The 20,454-nt window shown below is 47.9% G+C and overlaps 1 protein-coding gene across 4 annotated transcripts in view; it reads right to left on the minus strand.

Annotated features, from left to right (window-relative positions):
- DGLUCY (D-glutamate cyclase) overlaps positions 1-18,581 on the minus strand; it is a 110,003-nt gene extending 91,422 nt beyond the window's left edge. Inside the window, exons 1-2 of one of the 4 annotated variants that reach the window (XM_088455546.1) lie at positions 18,520-18,581; positions 6,547-6,661 (exon numbers count right to left, since the gene is read on the minus strand). In XM_088455546.1, the coding sequence (XP_088311672.1) occupies positions 6,547-6,649 (103 nt within the window). In that variant the 5' untranslated portion in view covers positions 6,650-6,661; positions 18,520-18,581. Of the gene's footprint in view, positions 1-6,546; positions 6,662-13,651; positions 13,705-15,038; positions 15,124-16,909; positions 16,965-18,519 lie in introns of those variants that run through there. The other 3 variants (XM_088455545.1, XM_088455548.1, XM_088455547.1) reach the window with 3 other exon arrangements.
- Between the last annotated feature and the right edge of the window lie 1,873 nt (positions 18,582-20,454).

Here is a 20,454-nt window from a genome sequence, read left to right on the forward strand (position 1 = left end):
ACGCCTTTTCGTCTCTTGTGCGAGACCCGTACACCGGCAACTTGTTGTTGTGCCGTGACGCCATGAGGTCGATCTCTGGAAGACCCCACCTGTCCACCAGAAGTTGAAAGACGTCCTGGTGCAGAGACCATTCCCCCGGATGAACGTCCTGGCGACTGAGAAAGTCGGCCTCCCAGTTGAGGACTCCCGGGATGAATACCGCTGATATGGCCGGGAGATTGCGCTCCGCCCAGATCAGGATGCGGGACACCTCTACGAGTGCCGCCCGAATTCGGGTTCCTCCTTGCCGATTTATGTAGGCCACGGTGACCGCTCCCCAGCCCCGAAAACTGTCGTCAGTTGTCAATAGGACCCAGTTCGCCACCCAAAACGGACGACCCTTGTTGAGATGGGTCGTCTGCAACCACCAGGCAAGGGACAGGCGAACCTCCGGAGTGAGCACCATCGTCTGGGATTTGAGACTCTGAGGCAGTCCATTCCATTTGGACAGGATCAATTGCTGCAGAGGTCTGGAGTGAAACTGGGCATATTCCACCATGTCGAATATGGACAACATGGAGCCCAGTAACCTCATTGCCGAGTGAAGAGAAACACGGCGACTCTGCAGACAACTGCGCACCCTCAACTGCAAGGCAGAGATCTTTTCCCCAGTCACAAAGATTCTCTGTTGACTGGAGTCCAACAAGGCTCTGAGGTGCAGAATCCTCTGAGACGGGATCAGGATGGACTTTTGCCAGTTTAACAACCAGCCGTGCTGTTGCAGTACTGCAATCGTCAGATCCAAATGGTGTAGAAGGAGCTCCGGAGATCCTGCTACCAACAGAAGGTCGTCTAGGTACAGCAACATGCGGACTCCCTGCAGCCGCAGGGAAGCCGCCATGACAGCCATAACCTTGGTGAACACACGTGGTGCTGTCGCCAGGCCAAAAGGTAACGCCCGGAACTGGAAGTGATCGTTGCGGATTGCAAACCTGAGGAACTGTTGATGGCGCGAAAGAATAGGGACATGCAGGTAAGCGTCCTGTTTGTCCAACGACACCATGTAATCCCCTGGTTCCAGCGCCAGAATGATGGACCATAGGGTCTCCATCCGAAACCTCGGCACCCGCAAGGACTTGTTGAGTGCTTTGAGGTTGAGGATCGGACGGTACGACCCCATTGGGTTTCTGCACCAAAAACAGATTGGAATAGAAACCCATGCCCCTCTGGGAGAAAGGAACAGGCACTATAACTCCAGCCTGGAGCATAGTGTGCAAAACCTTCCGCAGTTCCGTGGCTTTGTTCCGGTCTGATGGAAGACCCGTGGTGAAGAATCGGGATGGGGGTCTGTGCCGAAAGGAGAGGGCATACCCGTGAGAAACCACCTCGTGAACCTAATTGTCTGTCGTAGTTACCGACCAACACTGGGCGAACCGTAGCAGGCGGCCTCCCACTCTGGGATCCCCCAAAGGGAGGTCCGGACCGTCAGGCCGCAGGTTTGTCATCGGACTTAGGGGCCGGACGTCTGGTACTCCAGGCCTGCTTCCGGGGCTTGGCCGATTTCTTGGGGCCAGCCTGTCAGGGAAAAGACTGTGCTTTAGGCCTACCCTGGGCCCTGTAAAGTCGAAAGGATGACGTACCTGAACTGGAAGGAACTGCAGCAGACGGGAGACATGCCGATTTGGCTGCCGCCAGCGTGGCTACAATTTTGTCCAGATCCGGAACAAATAGGACTTCTCCATTAAAAGGCAAAGCTTCCAAGCCCTTTTTGGAATCAGGATCCGCCTTCCAAGATCGCAACCATAAGGTGCGACGAGCCGCCACAGCTGGCGTAGAAATCCGAGAAGTCAGGGTACTGATATCTAAAGCCGCTTCATTAATGTAAGTGGCCGAATCCCGGAGATTGCCTATCAACTCGGTCTGTTCAGCCGAACAGTCGGAATCGCAAGACGCCTCTAAACTATCTGCCCAGCGCTCCATAGCTCTGGCTACCCAACAAATGGCCATAGCCGGCCTGGCTGCCCCCCCAGCGAGGGAATAAATGGACTTTAGGCAGATCTCCACCTTACAGTCCGTGGCATCCTTTAAGGAGGGCATGGGCAACGTGGCACTTCGGACCAGGCGTGTCACATGGGAATCCACCTGTGGCGGGGATTCCCACTTAGAAAAATAATTGTCCGCAAACGGATACGCCACTGCTAAGAGTCTTTGAGGCTGATACCGTTTGCCAGGATGTTTCCACGCCTCCTCTAAGTGGTCCACCAATTGACCCGAAAGAGGAAACACTGTGGCGTCACCCTTAACATCCTTGAAAAAGGCATATTTGGATTTTGATACCGGACGTTCATCATCCTCAATAACTAAAGCCGTGCGGATTGCCCGAATAAGGCCAGGAATATAAACCTTGGACTTAGCGTCCGACTCTTTAGTATGGAGAGGTTCTTGGTCCGACAGATCCAGAATCTCCCCCATCATCGGTCGTCCCCTCGTCATCCTCATAAGGAGTGGACAGACGCCACCGGCCGCTTGTGAGGCCGCAACACAGACTCCCCTTGTAACACGTCTGACAAATGCTGTACAGAACTTGTCAGAGAATTAACCCACGCAGGCTCCTGAGAGACCTGAGGAGGGGAAATGGGGAGACTGTGGGGTACCATCAATTGTCTCGGGAACCCCTGCATGGGTGACGACACCACTGACTGCTGGGACAATCCCATCTGAGAAAACGCAGGTGGTGGAGCTAACTGGCCCACTAGGGTTGTAAGCGCCTTAGCGAAACAAGCCCAGGGCGGTTCCTGTACCGGAGCCGTGACAGTAATTGGTCGCGCCAATAAATAACACTGCCGACATAACCCCTCCGCGTTACCCTCCCCCTCCGCTATAGGTGCCTTGCACGTAGTACACAGAAGCTGGAGAGGAAAATCACTCTCAGACATGATGGTAAGTATGTGACCCCTCTCACTGATACTCGTTAGTATAGTGGGAGAACCACCCTGCAATCACCGCACCGCAAGAGCTTTAGCAGAGGAAGAGCAGGAACAGTAAAATGGCTGACAGTAGAAAGTGAAAGTACAGGCAGCAGACCCTAGCAGCAGTCACATACAATGCAAAGAAATTGATCGCTGATTCTCAACTACACAGACACAGAGCCTGGTAGGACACAGCGCTGCATACACAGACCTGTTCCAACGGAGGAGAGGTATGCCGGGGAAACCAGACCGCGATGCCACCGATCTTCAGCGTCCACCATGCTTTCTTGTAAAGATGGCCACTGAGGAGCAGAGAGGAGGCCGGCCTGGGGGAGGAGCGCTGCCACAGGGCCAATCGGCAAGTACAGAGAGGCTGTGTGCAGCGGGGGAGGCACCGGCTGTGTACAGGGAAGGCGCGCTCCCCTGGCATGCATTTAACCCCTGGGACGCCGCAGCGCTACCGCTCAGCTGCGGTCCGCTGTCCCAGGGGGGTAGTGGAAGCGCAGGTCTGTAACCTGGCTCCACGCTGCAGCCAGTCCCCAGGGAGCCCCCTGCCTGGGGACTCCGGACCATGTTCCAGCGGGGACCCACCGCGGGACCCCACTGCTTACCTGCTGTCCCCCTTAAATCCGGCCATGGTCCCAAACATCTGGGGTCACCGCTGTGACCCCAGATGCCTACCAGCATCCCCGGATCAGTGCCGGCGTTCTTGTACCGGCGGGGTGTAGGGAAGACAGCATGGACGTGAAGAATGACTGTCCATGCTGTACTTCCAGATGTGCAGCCACAGCTGCCTTGAAGAAAACTTCAGGGCTATCCTTAGCACCCCTCTCAACAGGTGCATCCGACTCCGAGCCGGGCACCAACGAAACTGAGATGCCTTGGCTCGGGGGCGGGGTATAGGAGGGGGACCCTAGTGCATCCTGGGAGGCTGAAAACTTTACTCTATGGTGCCCGATGCCTGACATCATCACCTATACCCCAAGGTATCCTGTGGAAAACTATGGACCCTGAAGTAGAAATATAAATATATACAGATATATAAATATAATATATTGGGAGGCACAAAAGCGGACCACTGGTAAACCCACAAGTGTGCAACACGCCGATCCACAGACATGGCACCGTGTAGCAAACAACTGTATGTGACAAATCTCACAAATACTTGAATCTATATAAGTGAGGTTACAGAGCAACCCTTCCCACACACACACACACACCTGTTAGGGCAGTAGGAGAGAGAAAGGGACAGGCAAGGACTGACAGTGATTAGAAAATAGCACAGACAGTCAGCACTAGCAAGTGTCACATACAATGCAGAAGTAATACTCACTGCACCTTTACCACTATAATCAACCGCCCAGATTCAGTGTCTGGGAGGGCTATAGTGCTGTATACACTGTCCTTTAGCAGGGGGAGAGGTACACAGGGGGACTGGTCCACAAATCAGCCTGGGAGATCAGCGCTGCCACTTCAGAGAAAAAGATGGCCGCCCGAGAACTGAGAGGAGGAGTGGCCGTCGGAGAACAGTTCAGCAACACCAGACCTGTGCGGAAAGGCGCGCTGAGCTGAGGGGAGCAGCCACTAAACAGGAAAGGCTGCCTCCCCTGGCCAGCTATTAACCCCGGGATGCCGGCTCCCGCTTGCCGCATTCCCTGGTGGTCTAGTAGACGCGCGGGGTATGCCTCCGGAAAGGCGGGGCCCGCGGCCACTGCCAGCGCCTCCAGTCTGTCCCCAGAGACCAGAGGCAGAAGACTGCATCATACACATGCGGTGAATGCGATCCTTACCTGCTCCCTGTCGATCCGGTAGCAGTCTAGGGATCCCCCAGAGCCCGGCTAGCACAGACTCTGGGGTCCCACCGTGATCCCCAGATCTGTACTGGCGTTGCGGTGCCGGCGGGGTGTAGGAGCGGCAGCTTGGACGTCCGGTGAACAGTCCGACGCTGCCGCTCTGAAGAGTCTTTAAAGTTAATAAAAATAAAAAACGACAAAAAAAAAAAAAAAAAGCTTAGGGGCTGTTAATCAGCCCCCCTGTGGTAACGGTGACCCGACTCCGGCCGGGCACAAACTTAAAATGAGGTGCCTGTGGCTCGGGGCGGGATATAGAGGAGGATGGACCCAGTGCATCCTGGGAGCTAAAGCTTTCACTGCGTGGTGCCCGTGGATCCAGATCCAGCTATACCCCAAGGTCAACCCTGTGGACCCCCTATGGACCCTGAAGTAGAAAAATCATTTTTACACTCTCTCCAAACACAGCTATTTCTCGTGTGAAAGATTTTGACGCACGTTTCAACTATTTGCACTTGTATTTGACATAAATCAGGATACGGAATACACATCTGCGCGCCGATTCTACATACTCTCTGATATATAGATACCGGACTGCGCTGGTGGTCAAGAAAAGGTTAATCTCCATCTCAGTAGTTGTACATTGGCCTGAGTCTCTAATTATTTACCAAGTCACCATTTCTGGAGTTTGTACTTCTGTTTCCTGCATCTGTCCTCTGTGCATATGATACCCGTGTAACGTCATTATGTGTTCACAATAATATCACATTTGCACAGATACTAAAATGGGTTTGTTCCCGCACAGTGCAGAGAGGTAGCCCACAAAGGACAAAGATCATATCAAATAATAATAAAAACAATATTACCCGGTCATAAGAGTTTAAAACCACTTCTGTATGTGTGTGTGTGTGTGTGTGTGTGTGTGTGTGTGTGTGTGTGTATATATATATATATATATATATATATATATATATACACACACACACACACACACACACACACACACACACACATACACTGCAGCTAGTAATATATGTACAGCAGTTATCCTGCGGTGCCTATCTGAATTATTACCACTTATGGGAGCTGCAACACTCTGTTTTCTTGGACAGAAAATAGTGCAAATAAAATGTCAATGCTACTAAAGGACAGCAGCGGCCACATTGCTTGTATATAATAACTGGACATTCGTAAAAAACACAAATGGATCACAAAGTAATTGCAGATAAGGACAACACACGTCTCCGACACGCTCATATGTACCATTGGTTTCAAGAATACGTTTTCTGTAAGTTGGGGCTGGCCAGGTCTGTACAGCTTGTAGTATGTCTGCACCAGAATTCTGACCAACCATAGCTGCCGTTATCACATCAATGGTGATATATACCTGTGTAACTCACATGGACCATACCATCCCACCCCAGGGAGAGAGGTATGAGGTTGTGCAGTGATGGTGCCTCACCTTAGGATCATACCTCATGTGTTAGTAATGGCGGCCGCTTTGATTTAAGGACACCTATAGGACGCAGGCCATTATTTACCCAGCTTGTGAATAATAATAAATTCCGCTTTATGGTCTGAAAAACGCAGTAGAAGATACTCAGGTAAATGCTGCATGTGTGTGTATGTAGCTTCTTGTACAAACCAACGTTTTCCTGGATGATACAAGAAATTGATTTTGTCATTTACGTACGTTCCTCATACTGAGCAATATCTATGCCAACAGGAAAATAATAATTACCTTTTATAACCGGCTGCGTTTCCGCTGAACACGTTTATTGACCAGCATTATACACAGTGATTCTTACCTGCAGACATCCCCGATGTGTTGCGGACATTGATTTTGTTGCGTCGGATGAGACCTCGGACAGCGGCTGGAGCGAGGGACCTCAGCGCATGGAGGCAGACCATACCCGTGGCCTCCTAGTAAACAAACCATGTGTTAAAACCCACAGAAACCACCAGAGACACCTGTCACAGCCATGACCTCTGCTCAGGTGACAGTAATATATATGCATTCTATTCCTCAATGGAGAACATACAAACTCCGCTCATACTGAGCCCAACTTAGAATCGTACCCCTGACCCCAGTGCTCTGAGAGAGAAGAGACCATGGACCAAAGGAGTAGGGAGATCTCCATGCCACAAGGTGTAAAGAGACAGAGGGGACTACGTATAGAGCCTTTGGGAATATTTGGAATAATAAAACTGACCCTTAGATGTATATCCCAGGAAATATACAGTATCTAAATACCTCAGTGCGGCAGGGAGCAAGTCACACAAGGCGTTATCATGGTGCAAGGATCAAATTGGCAAAACCTTAACGAGAAACTATAACCAGGTAAGGAATGACAGCCATGGCAAGGGGCTCACATAGGGGAGAATTCTATCGTATTCACGTGCTGCCAATTTCTTGTGCGCCCTTCAGCTGACGGGTGCAAATGCGCGATTCCCGTTCGCCGCCTCCTGAGATGTCGAGCAGAAATCGGCGATAAGTCCCTCTTTTGTGCAGCCAAACTGCCATTGGAGTGCGCTAAGTAGGACTTTAGATGGGTTTAGCCACTTTGCGCATCTAAACCCGATATATTTGGGCGTAACATGTGCAAAAAAACTTAGATAATTGAATATCGGTCCATCAGTTTAGATGGGCGATCGGGCGCAATTGAATTCCATCCATAGGGAGAGATGTATCAAGCTTTGGAGAGATATCAAGTTATTATATGTAATCCCCAGCCAGTCAGTCCGGAACATTCTCACAGAGAGGGGGTGTAGAATGTATCCACTGCTGTAATATCGCTTTTCAGCTGACAAAATCAATAGCATCTTCCTGTACTATTGCGGAGTATTAGGCTGTTCTGCCATGGAGCCAAAATGAGCCCACTGTGGAGTAACTCTGTAGGGAATACAAAGGGTGGCAATGCCATAATTTGCCAGCCTGACCCAAAAGTGTTACATGTGCCTGTTGGCACAGCCAGGAGAGGAGAGGAAGAGAGATTGGGGTCATGTATAATATATAATATATATATATCTCTGAGAAAGTATTACAGTGTCTAATAGAAGGTCATTACAATAAGACTATTTCACTTGCAGGAAGTAGAAGACTATTTGTACAGGTGTTTTCCATATTGAGAACAATGGGATTAGTACAATGATACAGAAGGTACTGCATCACACGTGGGCGCATTTAGCGGAAGAAGCACAAGCGCAGAGTACATGTGCGTATTAAGGCGTATTTATTATATATATATATATATATATATATATATATATATATATATATATATGTAAGTGTACAGCCGGACATTTGTGCAAGGTGCACTTCTAGCACACAGGTGTCTACACTTACACCCCACAATAGCGTCACTGGGGCCTAGTGTTCATTCTAGCACCCTTCACCTGTCACATCCCCTGCAGTTACTCTTTCCTGCCTGGGGTGTCACTCTCTGCTCTGGTGCTTCTAGTACACTGTGGTATGTGTCTCAGCAGTTTGTTGCACTAGCTGAGTGTGCTAGAAGCACCAGATCAACACTCCAGGCAGGAAAGAAGAACTGCAGTAGTTGTGACAGGTGCAGGATGCTAGAATGAACACTAAGGGTCTGACAGTGTAATCTGTAATACCCTATGTGTACACAATATAATAATGTAACATGTCATGTACACAAGAAGGAATATTGTCTGATGCAGTTTTCCCCCTCTAGGGGAATCTTCCTGCAGAAGTTCAAATGGAAAAGTCAATTAACTAATGGAAATAGGTTCCCACAACTAGATATAATACAATCGTCACACTAACAATTTGTCTCATCAGCTAGAAGGGTCAATAATCCAATGAATGGTAAGTAGGTAGTGCTGGGGTTAGCCCACATCATCATCTCATTAATGCTCTACCCGACCTCCAGCAAACACAAGATCTGCCATAAGACGTATCCGTCGCTGCGATATCTACTTGTACCGTTACTTATTCCTACTCATCCTGGATCTACAAGGGTAAGAAGGCACTAACAGAAAAACCAAAAAAATGCTACAAAGGTATAATGACTCTCATACAACTGAACATTAGAGCATTGAGCGCCCCCTAGCGACGGATCAGGGCATAAACTTGCATCACAAATGGAATTTAGTCCCCCAAAAATGAAACATTAGAGAACAGATATAATTCACTTTTTGGTTCCTTTACCTGTTCCCCAGGATTTCCCGGCATTAGGATGCGGCCAGCAAAGGGCCGAGGGTAGGCTGATAATACGCTCGCACAAGGAGTAATATATACTGACCTGCATATAAGTGACTGAGAGCTGTACTAGCAGAGATGTTATACCGGCGTTGTGTCGCACAGGGGTCTATTTACTAAGCAGTGTTAGGAGATAAAGTGAATGGTGATAAGGTACCAGCGAATCAGCTCCTAACGGCCATGTCACAGGCTGCGTTTGAAAAATGACAGTTAGGAGCTGATTGGCTGGTACCTTATCACCGTTCACTTTATCTCCTAACACAGCTTAGTAAATAAACCCCTAAATCTCTATTAACACCTGATGCAGAGATGGCGGCTGCTGCGTCCGCCCTAGCGTCTGTTGCTGGAGTCGCGGCTGCGATGATATGCAAACGCTAGTGTCAGCCCATCCCCTGGTGTAGTATCCAGCGTCTGAATGTGCAAGCACTGATACGCCCACTTTCTGCGTCTCTACACACTGCCGGTGATTCGCCACCATCGGCGCACCATCGCCAGCTCTATGACAGGTGCGGCTTCTCCGTCTGACCACGGTCTCCTATGGCTGAAGCTGTGTGTCTGAGAACTCAGCTGCTGTCACTGGCACGTCTGCGTCACTCTCATATTACTCCCATGAGACAGACTTTATTTGCGTGCACGTCTAGTCACCTTCCAGTCACCGCACAAGAACGCCATCACTTTACGTACTTATGTGCGCACACACTGTTTCACTCATGTACATGCTGTTGGGGTTTTCAGAAATTTACGCACATGCGCAGTCGTGTAAAAAAACCACTCACCTACGTGTACATCAGCACTGCAGAATCAGTCTTACTGTGTAACCTACCTGGGACGATGACTCTACAGGTAAATCCATGAGAGGCGTCAGCTCAGTCTGAGGACAGCACTGTGTATTATTGTGTTCCAAGGGTTCACTCCCAAGTATCAATTGTTAACTAACTGGTTACACAGTAATACATAGGCTGCTGGCAGTACTCTGGGGATAAAGCTACAGATCATGTGTATACATTGTCCAGACTATGGCCGCACTCAGCGACAGGCGAATTCAGGCGACTGCACCCAGCCTCAGTGGGCACAATCATCAGTGAGTAGGTAATGGCCCGGAGGCAAGAATATGCAGCGTCACTGCAGTATGTGTGTGTTATTGTGATGTAGGTGAATGTGGGTGCAAGGTATAAATAAATGGGGGTGGGTTATATGCGCTCTGTATCCCCGCTTAAATCCTAAAGGGGGAATCACATTCCTAGCGATGTGTTCTGGACACGACCGTCTTCTAGGACAGAAAATCTTTGCTAATTGTACTGCACATATCTATGGGGTGCGAGGAGACATATACAAAGATAGAGGTCGTTGTGCCACTTTCTGGGAATTAGCTGCTGTCAGACCAGGGTTACCGCCTGGCAGAGTCAAGGTGCAGACCCCTGAGACCCCCTGGGTATTCAACAAGAACTACCACAAGGTGGGGTGGACTTTGCTGCCGGAAGCCTGCGGGTCGTGGCCCTCTGACTGCCCCTTAGACAATGTGGGGGTGCAGGCGAGGTACAGAATCAGCTCCAGTAGGCAAAGGTCAGGGTCACAGGGACTGATCCAGAACAATAAGACTAGTCAGAGGTCATGGTCACATTACAGGTTCACAACGGAGATACAGGCTGAGGTCAGGGTCACAGAGGTGCAGAACGATTAGACAGGCTGAGGTCAGGGTCACAGAGGTGCAGAACGATTAGACAGGCTGAGGGGTCAGGGTCACAGAGGTGCAGAACGATTAGACAGGCTGAGGTCAGGGTCACAGAGGTGCAGAACGATTAGGCAGGCTGAGGTCAGGGTCACAGAGGTGCAGAACGCTTAGACAGGCTGAGGTCAGGGTCACAGAGGTGCAGAACGCTTAGACAGGCTGAGGTCAGGGTCACAGAGGTGCAGAACGATTAGACAGGCTGCAGTCTGGGTCACAGAGGTGCAGAACGCTTAGACAGGCTGAGGTCAGGGTCACAGAGGTGCAGAACGATTAGACAGGCTGAGGTCAGGGTCACAGAGGTGCAGAACGATTAGACAGGCTGAGGTCAGGGTCACAGAGGTGCAGAACGATTAGACAGGCTGAGGTCAGGGTCACAGAGGTGCAGAACGATTAGACAGGCTGCAGTCTGGGTCACAGAGGTGCAGAACGATTAGGCAGGCTGCAGTCTGGGTCACAGAGGTGCAGAACGATTAGACAGGCTGAGGTCAGGGTCACAGAGGTGCAGAACGATTAGACAGGCTTAGGTCAGGGTCACAGAGGTGCAGAACGATTAGACAGGCTGCAGTCTGGGTCACAGAGGTGCAGAACGATTAGACAGGCTGCAGTCTGGGTCACAGAGGTGCAGAACGATTAGGCAGGTTGGTTCCATACATAGGCAGGATGCTAATAACTATAACGCTGGAGCACAGAAGTTACCGGATACTCTGCCGTTAAGTATAGTGCACAGACGTTAGACACAATAATGAAATCATGGCGCCCAGCTGATGTCACTAGTCAGCTGACCAAAAGACATATATTGCCAAAAGCACTGCGGGACTGCGCCTGCCTAGAGGGTGCTCCAGCAACATAAATCCTGACCACATTGTGGAGGACAAAGCAGGGATCCCAGACCAGCCGCACTACACCAGCGCTCTGAGGACGGAGGACCCTCCACCACAGCAGCTAAGCTCCATCACAGTCAGAGCGCCTTCACCCCACGGTCCCGGGGGAACTGGAATCGATTACGAGGAATTTAATTCCCCCCCCCCCCTAATATTCTCACATTTTGTAATCAGGAGATTAACAAAGGGGCGGATGGGACAATAGCCCTGGGGCCCCACATAAAAATAGGTCCATCATCATGATAATATGACGACGACCAGCTCTCCACACTGTCGGCCATAAATCAGAAATTATATTTCTTTTTTCATCACAAAATGTTTTATACTTTTATGAATATAGAGAAACATTGGGGCTGATAGTGCAAAAGGTGTATACGCCCACCTGGCACTGGTCACACCCACCTGGCACTGGTCACACCCACCTGGCACTGGTCACACCCACCTGGCACTGGCCACACCACCTCCCCTCATCACAATAGGCCCTTGATCATTTTCTGCCCCAGGCCCATGTGGCCCAAAATCCAGCCCTGTAGTAGCCCGGCCTTCAGGTCAGAAGCCAATCAAGCCGATTAGAGCAGAAGAGTGTTAGGACAGGCTCACCAACAGTGCAAAGATCAAACACAAAGTGTCAATGGGAACAGCAGTGATTGGCTACTATACACCACCCTCCTTATCGGGTAAGCAGAAAGTGTTATTAATGGGGTGTTGTATGCACTGTTAGTGATGGTCTCCACTAGCTCCTTCACAAAGTGTCAGCCCCGGATGCTTTGTCTACTCTATCTTAGTGTATACTCACTGCACGGAAAGGGCGTAACGTGGCCGGTGTACTCGCTGGTCTTAGGCGGTGAGAATTCCCCAGAGAAATAAGTAGGTGTGCTAGAAAAAGCCTTATTGTAACACAAGTAAATGTGTCCGTGTCCCTGTAAGAAATAGAGTTAAGCTGGCCACACAGACTAGACCAACTTACATCCAACCAGCCAACTTGTTGATTGGTTGGAATGAAAATCTGGTAAGGAATGGGAGTAAATGATGATCAGCAATTTGCTCCTAAATGCCAGAAAACGGATGATAATGGTCGTCAGACAAGTTTGTTAAATGTTTGATCTAAACTATTTGTTCAAACAACAGTTTTTGTCCATTTTCCAGCATTTAGGAGCAAATTGCTGATTGTCATTTGCTTTCATACCTTACCAGATTTTCATTCCAACCGATCAACTAGTTGGCTGGTTGGACAGATAATCTTAAGATGTGTGGCCAGCTTTAGGGTCTCATCAAATCGGGCTTCAAAAGTGTAATGGTGGGTACACACTGGGCGATTAAAGTGGACGACTGAACGATAACGATATCGTTATCGTTCAGTCATCCACTTTATCGTCCATTTTTAACACAAAAACGATGAACGATAACGCGCGTTCCCACGGGTCGTTCGTCATCATCGTTCATCGGGTTAACATGCAGGCCAACCTGACGATGTCGTCAGGTTGCTGCATGTTGAGGAATGGGGGAGAGAGCCCGGCGCTGAACGATATCGTTAATGATATCGTTCAACGGGTGTGCTCAATGTCATGAACGACACTGAGCACACCCTGCCGGGGACAACACTACACGATATCGCTCAGGGAGCATATCGTGTAGTGTGTACGCACCAGAAAACTCAAATTGTGGAATTGGAGGATCAGAACTGCCTGTCATCCAGCCCTATATTATATATATATATATATATTTTGCTTGGAATTCCGCCGCTAGGGGTGTGTCCAGCATACGCTCGACTGCGGCCTTCATTGGTTCCAATTCTGCGGAGGCCCCGATTCCTAGAGTCTCACGCCATACGCCTGGAGGGGATAACCTCTGTCTTCCAGGAAAGGGCCCAGAAGATTAAATTGTGCCTCTCTAGAAGTGGAATCAGCCATTAGTAGGAGAGGATAAAGATTGGATAGCACAGAATAGCTAATGATAGAGCTCCTAGTAGCTGCAGTCCTTAGTGTCATATCCTGATGTACCTTTCTACATAGCAATGAATCATCAAGTATGCTGTGTATGTAGGTTATTTATTATCAGTAATACTTGTCTTTATTTACCTGTACTAATGCATCATCTCCCCATGGCTGCTCTCCTTTCCCCTATATCTCCACTTCCTGATCACATGTCCTTCTATGCTGTATGATCCTTAAAGGTACACTACCTCACCTTACTATTACATGACAATGTACATAAAGGTACACTACCTCACCTTACTATTACATGACAATGCACATAAAGGTACACTACCTCACCTTACTATTACATGACAATGCACATATAGGTACACTACCTCACCTTACTATTACATGACAATGCACATATAGGTACACTACCTCACCTTACTATTACATGGCAATGCACATAAAGGTACACTACCTCACCTTACTATTACATGACAATGCACATATAGGTACACTACCTCACCTTACTATTACATGACAATGCACATATAGGTACACTACCTCACCTTACTATTACATGACAATACACATATAGGTACACTACCTCACCTTACTATTACATGACAATGCACATATAGGTACACTACCTCACCTTACTATTACATGACAATGCACATAAAGGTACACTACCTCACCTTACTATTACATGACAATGCACATAAAGGTTCACTACCTCACCTTACTGTTACATGGCAATGTACATAAAGGTACACTACCTCACCTTACTATTACATGGCAATGTACATAAAGGTACACTACCTCATCTTACTATTACATGCCAATGTACATAATACACTACCTCACCTTACTATTACATGCCAATGTACATATAGATACTACACTTAGTATGACAGTGAATGTGTATCAGTCCCCAAACACCAGCTGTCATCCAACCCTACATCTATGGATGAGATAGAGCAAGCTCCGGGATTTATCACCAGGGAAGAGCTATATAACGTGGCGATGTTAGAGACTTCGCTGTATGTGTACTTTCATTATAGGGGAATTGATAGTGGCTGTTTCCTCACACTCCCAAATGGTCGGTGTAACAACAACAACGCTACCTGCACCCTATAACGAGAAAATAAATATAATTGGAAACTAAACTCCTGCCGTATGTTACAGGGGAGCGTACACTCCCAGGTGGTGTAATGTGATGTCACAGAGAAGCAAATCTGCGCTGTAGCAGCCTGGTAGGTGATTCAGAGACTACTTCCTGCACAACGTGACGCGTCGGCCGCCATACACCTTATTGCACCTACTGGTGATTAGCAGTCCTCAGACCTGTGGTAGGGAAAATGCGCAGGTGGGCAGGAAAGCGTTTAGGGGAGGATTCTCTACCTCCGATGGGAAATCATCATGATGTTAGGCATTAGCCCTTTATCCTGATCCCGATGCACCTACAGGCTCCGAGCCTACACCTAGCAGAGGTGAGCACACCTGCACATAGCTAGTTACGGTTCCCCATCAAATCATTGCTTACCGGGGACACCTCTCAGTGTATTGCCCACCCCAATACCATGGATATGGGGATATTTCTTTCTATCTGTTCTTTGTCATTCCTCGGCTGGTCACACTGGTTATATTCCCATAATACACGAAAAGGATCTTTAGAATATTACAAACTAAAAAAAAGAGAAGATTTTTGTAAGTTACAGTCAGGTGTATAAATATTGGGACATTGACAGAATGGTCATATTTTGGCCTCTATTCACCACCACAATGGCATTGAAATGAAACAAACAAGATGTGCTTTAACTGCAGACTTTCAGATTTAATTTGAGGGTAATTACATCCAAATCAGGTGAACGGTGTAGGAATTACAATGGTGTCTATATGTGCCTCCCACTTTTTAAGGGGCCAAAAGTAATGGGACTATCAACTCAAAAACTATTTCATGGACAGGTGTGGGCTATTCCCTCATTATTTCATTATCAATTAAGCAGGTAAAAGGTCTGGAGTTGATTCTAGGTGTGACATTTGCATTTGGAATCAGTTGCTGTCGACTCTCAATATGAGATCCAAAGAGCTGTCACTATCAGTGAAGCAAGCCATCATTAGGCTGAAAAATCAAAACAAACCCATCAGAGAGATAGTAAAAACATTAGGTGTGGCCAAATCAACTGTTTGGAACATTCTTAAAAAGAAAGAACGCAACGGAGAGCTCAGCAACACCAAAAGACCTGGAAGACCACAGAAAACAACTGTGGTGGATGACAGAAGAATTATTTCCCTGGTAAAGAAAAACCCATTCACAACAGTTGGCCAAATCAAGAACACTCTCCAGGAGGTAGGTGTATATGTGTCAAAGTCAACAATCAAGAGAAGACTTCACAAGAGTGAATATAGAGGGTTCACCACAAGATGTAAACAATTGGTGAGCCTCAAAAACAGGAAGGCCAGATTAGAGTTTGCCAAACAACATCTAAAAAAGCCATTACAGTTCTGTAACAACATCCTATGGACAGATGAGACAAAGATCAACTTGTACCAGAGTGATGGGAAGAGAAGAGTACATAGAAGGAAAGGAACTGCTCATGATCCAAAACATACCACCTCATCAGTGAAGCATGGTGGTGGTAGTGTCATGGCGTAGGCATGTATGGCTGCCAATGGAACTGGTTCCCTTGTATTTATTGATGATGTGACTGCTGACAAAAGCAGCAGAATGAATTCTGAAGTGTTTCGGGCAATATTATATGCTCATATTTAATAAAATGCTTCAGAACTCATTGGACAGCGCTTCACAGTGCAGATGGACAATGACCCGAAGCATACTGCATTAAGCAACCAAAGAGTTTTTTAAGGCTAAAAAGTGGAATGTTATGCAATGGCCAAGTCAATCCCCTGACCTGAATCCGATTGAGCATGCATTTCACTTGATAAAGACAAAACTGAAGGGAAAATGCCCCAAGAACAAGCAGGAACTGAAGACATTTGCAGTAGACATTTGCAGTAGAGGCCTGGCAGAGCATCACCAGGGATGAAACCCAGCGTCTGGTGATGTCTATGCATTCCAGACTTCAGGCTGTAATTGCCTGCAATTGATTTGCAACAAAGTATTAAAAAGGGAAAGTTAGATTTAGGATTGTTTAGTTTGTCCCATTACTTTTGGCCCCTTAAAAAGTGTGAGGCACATATAAAAACTGTTGTAATTCCTACACCGTTCACCTGATTTGGATGTAATTACCCTCAAATTAAATCTGAAAGTCTGCAGTTAAAGCACATCTTGTTTGTTTCATTTCAAAGCCATTGTGGTGGTGAATAGAGGCCAAAATATGAAAATTCTGTCAATGTCCCAATATTTATGCACCTGACTGTATAATCACTAATACTGTACATGAGGGGTCTTACCCGGAACTCTCGCACCTCATCATTCAATGCTGGCAAACATATAGAAGAAACAGGGTTTATCATCACTCATGTAAATTGGACGCTGAGGACCAAGACTATGTGGCCTTTCACAGACCCAGATCTGCAATCTCTGACTTTAATCTAGTGACACACTGGTTCTCAGCCTCAACCCGCATGTACTGTACCCCCAACAGGTCATGTGATGAGGAGTTCTGTCTGCAGAAGCCGGTGAGATAATTACTGACCCAGCAATATAGATGATCTCACCTGGGCGTGATTAAAGCAATCCACAAAACATGGCCTGTTGGTGGTACTGGAGGATAGGAGTTGGAGTACATGTGTACTATTTGTTTGCTAGATTATTACATATCTGCCACCCACATGGAGGAAAGGCAGCGATTCCCGTCCTGATTCTGGGGTGGAAGCAAAGAACCACAGTAACTTTACACCTGAGCAAACCACGCTGCAATGCAAAGGGGGCAAATACTTGTATTATGTGTGCATGCAGGGTAAATACCAGATGCCGTTGTATGTAGCCCACAGATGCTGGACAGCTTTATTCTTACACTACAATTGAGATTTGAGCTCCCAAATCTAAAGCTGGGTGCACACTTGTACCCGGACGACATGGGTACACATTGAGCGATGTAATAAACGACCCCTCTGTCCACCTATAGGCAACGTCGCCGCCCTCAGCCATGTTTCCCTTTACTGTCCTTCAGTTAGAGATACAGCGAAGCTCAGGTACTGCACAGGTCCTGTTATTGATCTCATTGCAGTGATGCTTGGAAATCCATTACCTATAAATGCTATTGATCTGCAATCAGTGCAGCCCTGCGCGGTGCATTAGTCTTCCATCTGATATGAGGATAATTACTGTGTACATGTGATGGTCACTAGGAGTTTCCCTCTGGATACATTATATAGCAGTGCAGGGCTTATGGGCTGGATACATTATATAGCAGTGCAGGGCTTATGGGCCGGATACATTATATAGCAGTGCAGGGCTTATGGGCCGGATACATTATATAGCAGTGCAGGGCTTATGGGCCGGATACATTATATAGCAGTGCAGGGCTTATGGGCTGGATACATTATATAGCAGTGCAGGGCTTATGGGCTGGATATATACTATAGCAGGGCTTATGGGCTGGATACATTATATAGCAGTGCAGGGCTTATGGGCTGGATACATTATATAGCAGTGCAGGGCTTATGGGCTGGATATATACTATAGCAGGGCTTATGGGCTGGATACATTATATAGCAGTGCAGGGCTTATGGGCTGGATATATACTGTAGCAGGGCTTATGGGCTGGATACATTATATGGCAGTGCAGGGCTTATGGACTGGATACATACTATAGCAGGGCTTATGGACTGGATACATTATATAGCAGTGCAGGGTTTATGGACTGGATACATACTATAGCAGGGCTTATGGACTGGATACATTATATAGCAGTGCAGGGCTTATGGGCTGGATACATTATATAGCAGTGCAGGGCATATGGGCTGGATACATTATATAGCAGTGCAGGGCTTATTACACTGTGTATGGGGACTCTGGCCAGCTACATACACACTTATGGAAGGAGGCAGCTACTCACCTTGTAGTATAAATGACAGAACAGGCAGGAAACACACCACTGAGTGATACACAGCCACAGAGCAAAGGTTCCTGCAAGGGAACATAAGTTCTGGGTACCACAGCGACATCTAGAGGGGAGAAATCAGACTGACAATACAGAGCAATCTGCAACACAGAAATAGTATGTGATCAAGCAGGAATTACTTTATACCAGCAGTTCTCAAACTCGGTCCTCAGGACCCCACACAGTTCATGTTTTCCAGGTCACCCAGCAAGAGCACAGGTGTATTCATTACTCGCTGACACATTTCCCAGGTCACCCAGCAGGTGCACAGGTGTATTCATTACTCACTGACACATTTTAAAAGATCCACAGGTGGAGCTATTTATTTCACTTGTGATTCTGTGAGGAGGCCTGGAAAACATGCACTGTTTGGGGTCCTGAGGACCGAGTTTGAGAACCTGTGCTTTATACCACTGTGCAAATATAATGCTGAGGGCCTGAGTCAGAGATGGTTGGTAATGCATCCACGATCACAGACGCAGTCACAGGCACTCTCGCAATAACGGTTATGGGAATAAGCTAATGCCAATCTCTAGTTTTCTGGTGCGATGGAGGGAACGAGCGATGAGACCCCCACTTTCATTTTGCGTGGTTTGTGCCTTTGCAATGGAGATTATAAACACTACAACATCGGTTGCACCATCGATATTTGTGGTAGTCTGGGGTCTACTCCAGCAACTGTCCTCTAATCCAACTATACATGGCCCCTGAAGCTGTGCATTTGCAGTTGGGAACTTAGCAGCGGTCCCAGACATGCCGATACTCCCATAACACGCCATCACTCACTTTGGTTCGCATATGTGCAGTACGGGTTTTCAAGACTTTCCGCTCATGTGCAGTAGCAAAACATTGCACACCTGCCTAAATATTGGCCGAGCGTCCGTCTCTGAGTCAGGCCCTGAGTCACTTAGCCCCTGGGGTCAGTGACACCTGGTGCAGCAAATAGCCCCCCTGCATGTGCCTGGAAAGGGGGCTTGACGTCACGGGGAACAGGTGCGGCCACCCGGTTTCATCACTTTGGGGGCTGACGCAGAGTGAGTACGACACAGACCTACGTTGCATACCTTCTATGTGCCCAGATAAGAGAGGATGCTGATGTGGCTACGCCTGCTCCTGGAGAGGCAGAATACGCCTGAGAACACTACATTATAGCGGCTGGTCAGGGTCAGGTGATGCTGACAGTGATGGTTACCAGCACAAAGGAACCGTTCATTACTGGCTGATCGTGAATGAACCACTAATGCTGCCCTTCCACTAGGCGATTTTGACAGGCAATTGCACGATAACGACGTCGTTATCGTGCAATCGCTTGCAAATCGTCCATAAATCGGGCACTTCAAAGTCGGAAACAACCAGCGATGCGCGTGCACGCTGGTTGTTTCCGACATCATTCATCGGGCAAACATGCAGGTCAACCTGACGGTAACGTCAGGTTCAGCATGTTACCAGATGATTGATGAGCCTGCACTGAACGACTGCTCATTCAGTGCAGGCTCATCACAGACCTATAAACGACAGCACGATTACACTGGCGTAATCGTGCTATCATTTTCATGGTCTGCTAGTGGTTGCTAGTCTACTTAACACTCACAACTGTCGTTGCTTCCATGACAACACATCAAAGGGGTGTGGTCACGTCACAGGGGTGTGGTCACGTCACAGGGGTGTGGTCACGTCACAGGGGTGTGGTCACATCACAGTGGCATGAACAGCACTTCAGACATGTTGTACTATCCTCTGTCCCTTTCTCCTCCCCCGAAAACATAATTTGCATGCCGCACACTAGGGTTGCCACTTGTCTGGGATTACTCCGGACAGTCCAGAAATCAGGACATCTGTCCAGAGTCTTAGTAACCCCGTACTGTCTGGAAATGATGTAAAATCATTTGA

The sequence above is a fragment of the Taudactylus pleione genome, unplaced genomic scaffold, assembly GCF_031769625.1.
Source record: "Taudactylus pleione unplaced genomic scaffold, aTauple2 ptg000660l, whole genome shotgun sequence".
In the NCBI taxonomy this organism is placed as follows: domain Eukaryota; kingdom Metazoa; phylum Chordata; class Amphibia; order Anura; family Myobatrachidae; genus Taudactylus; species Taudactylus pleione.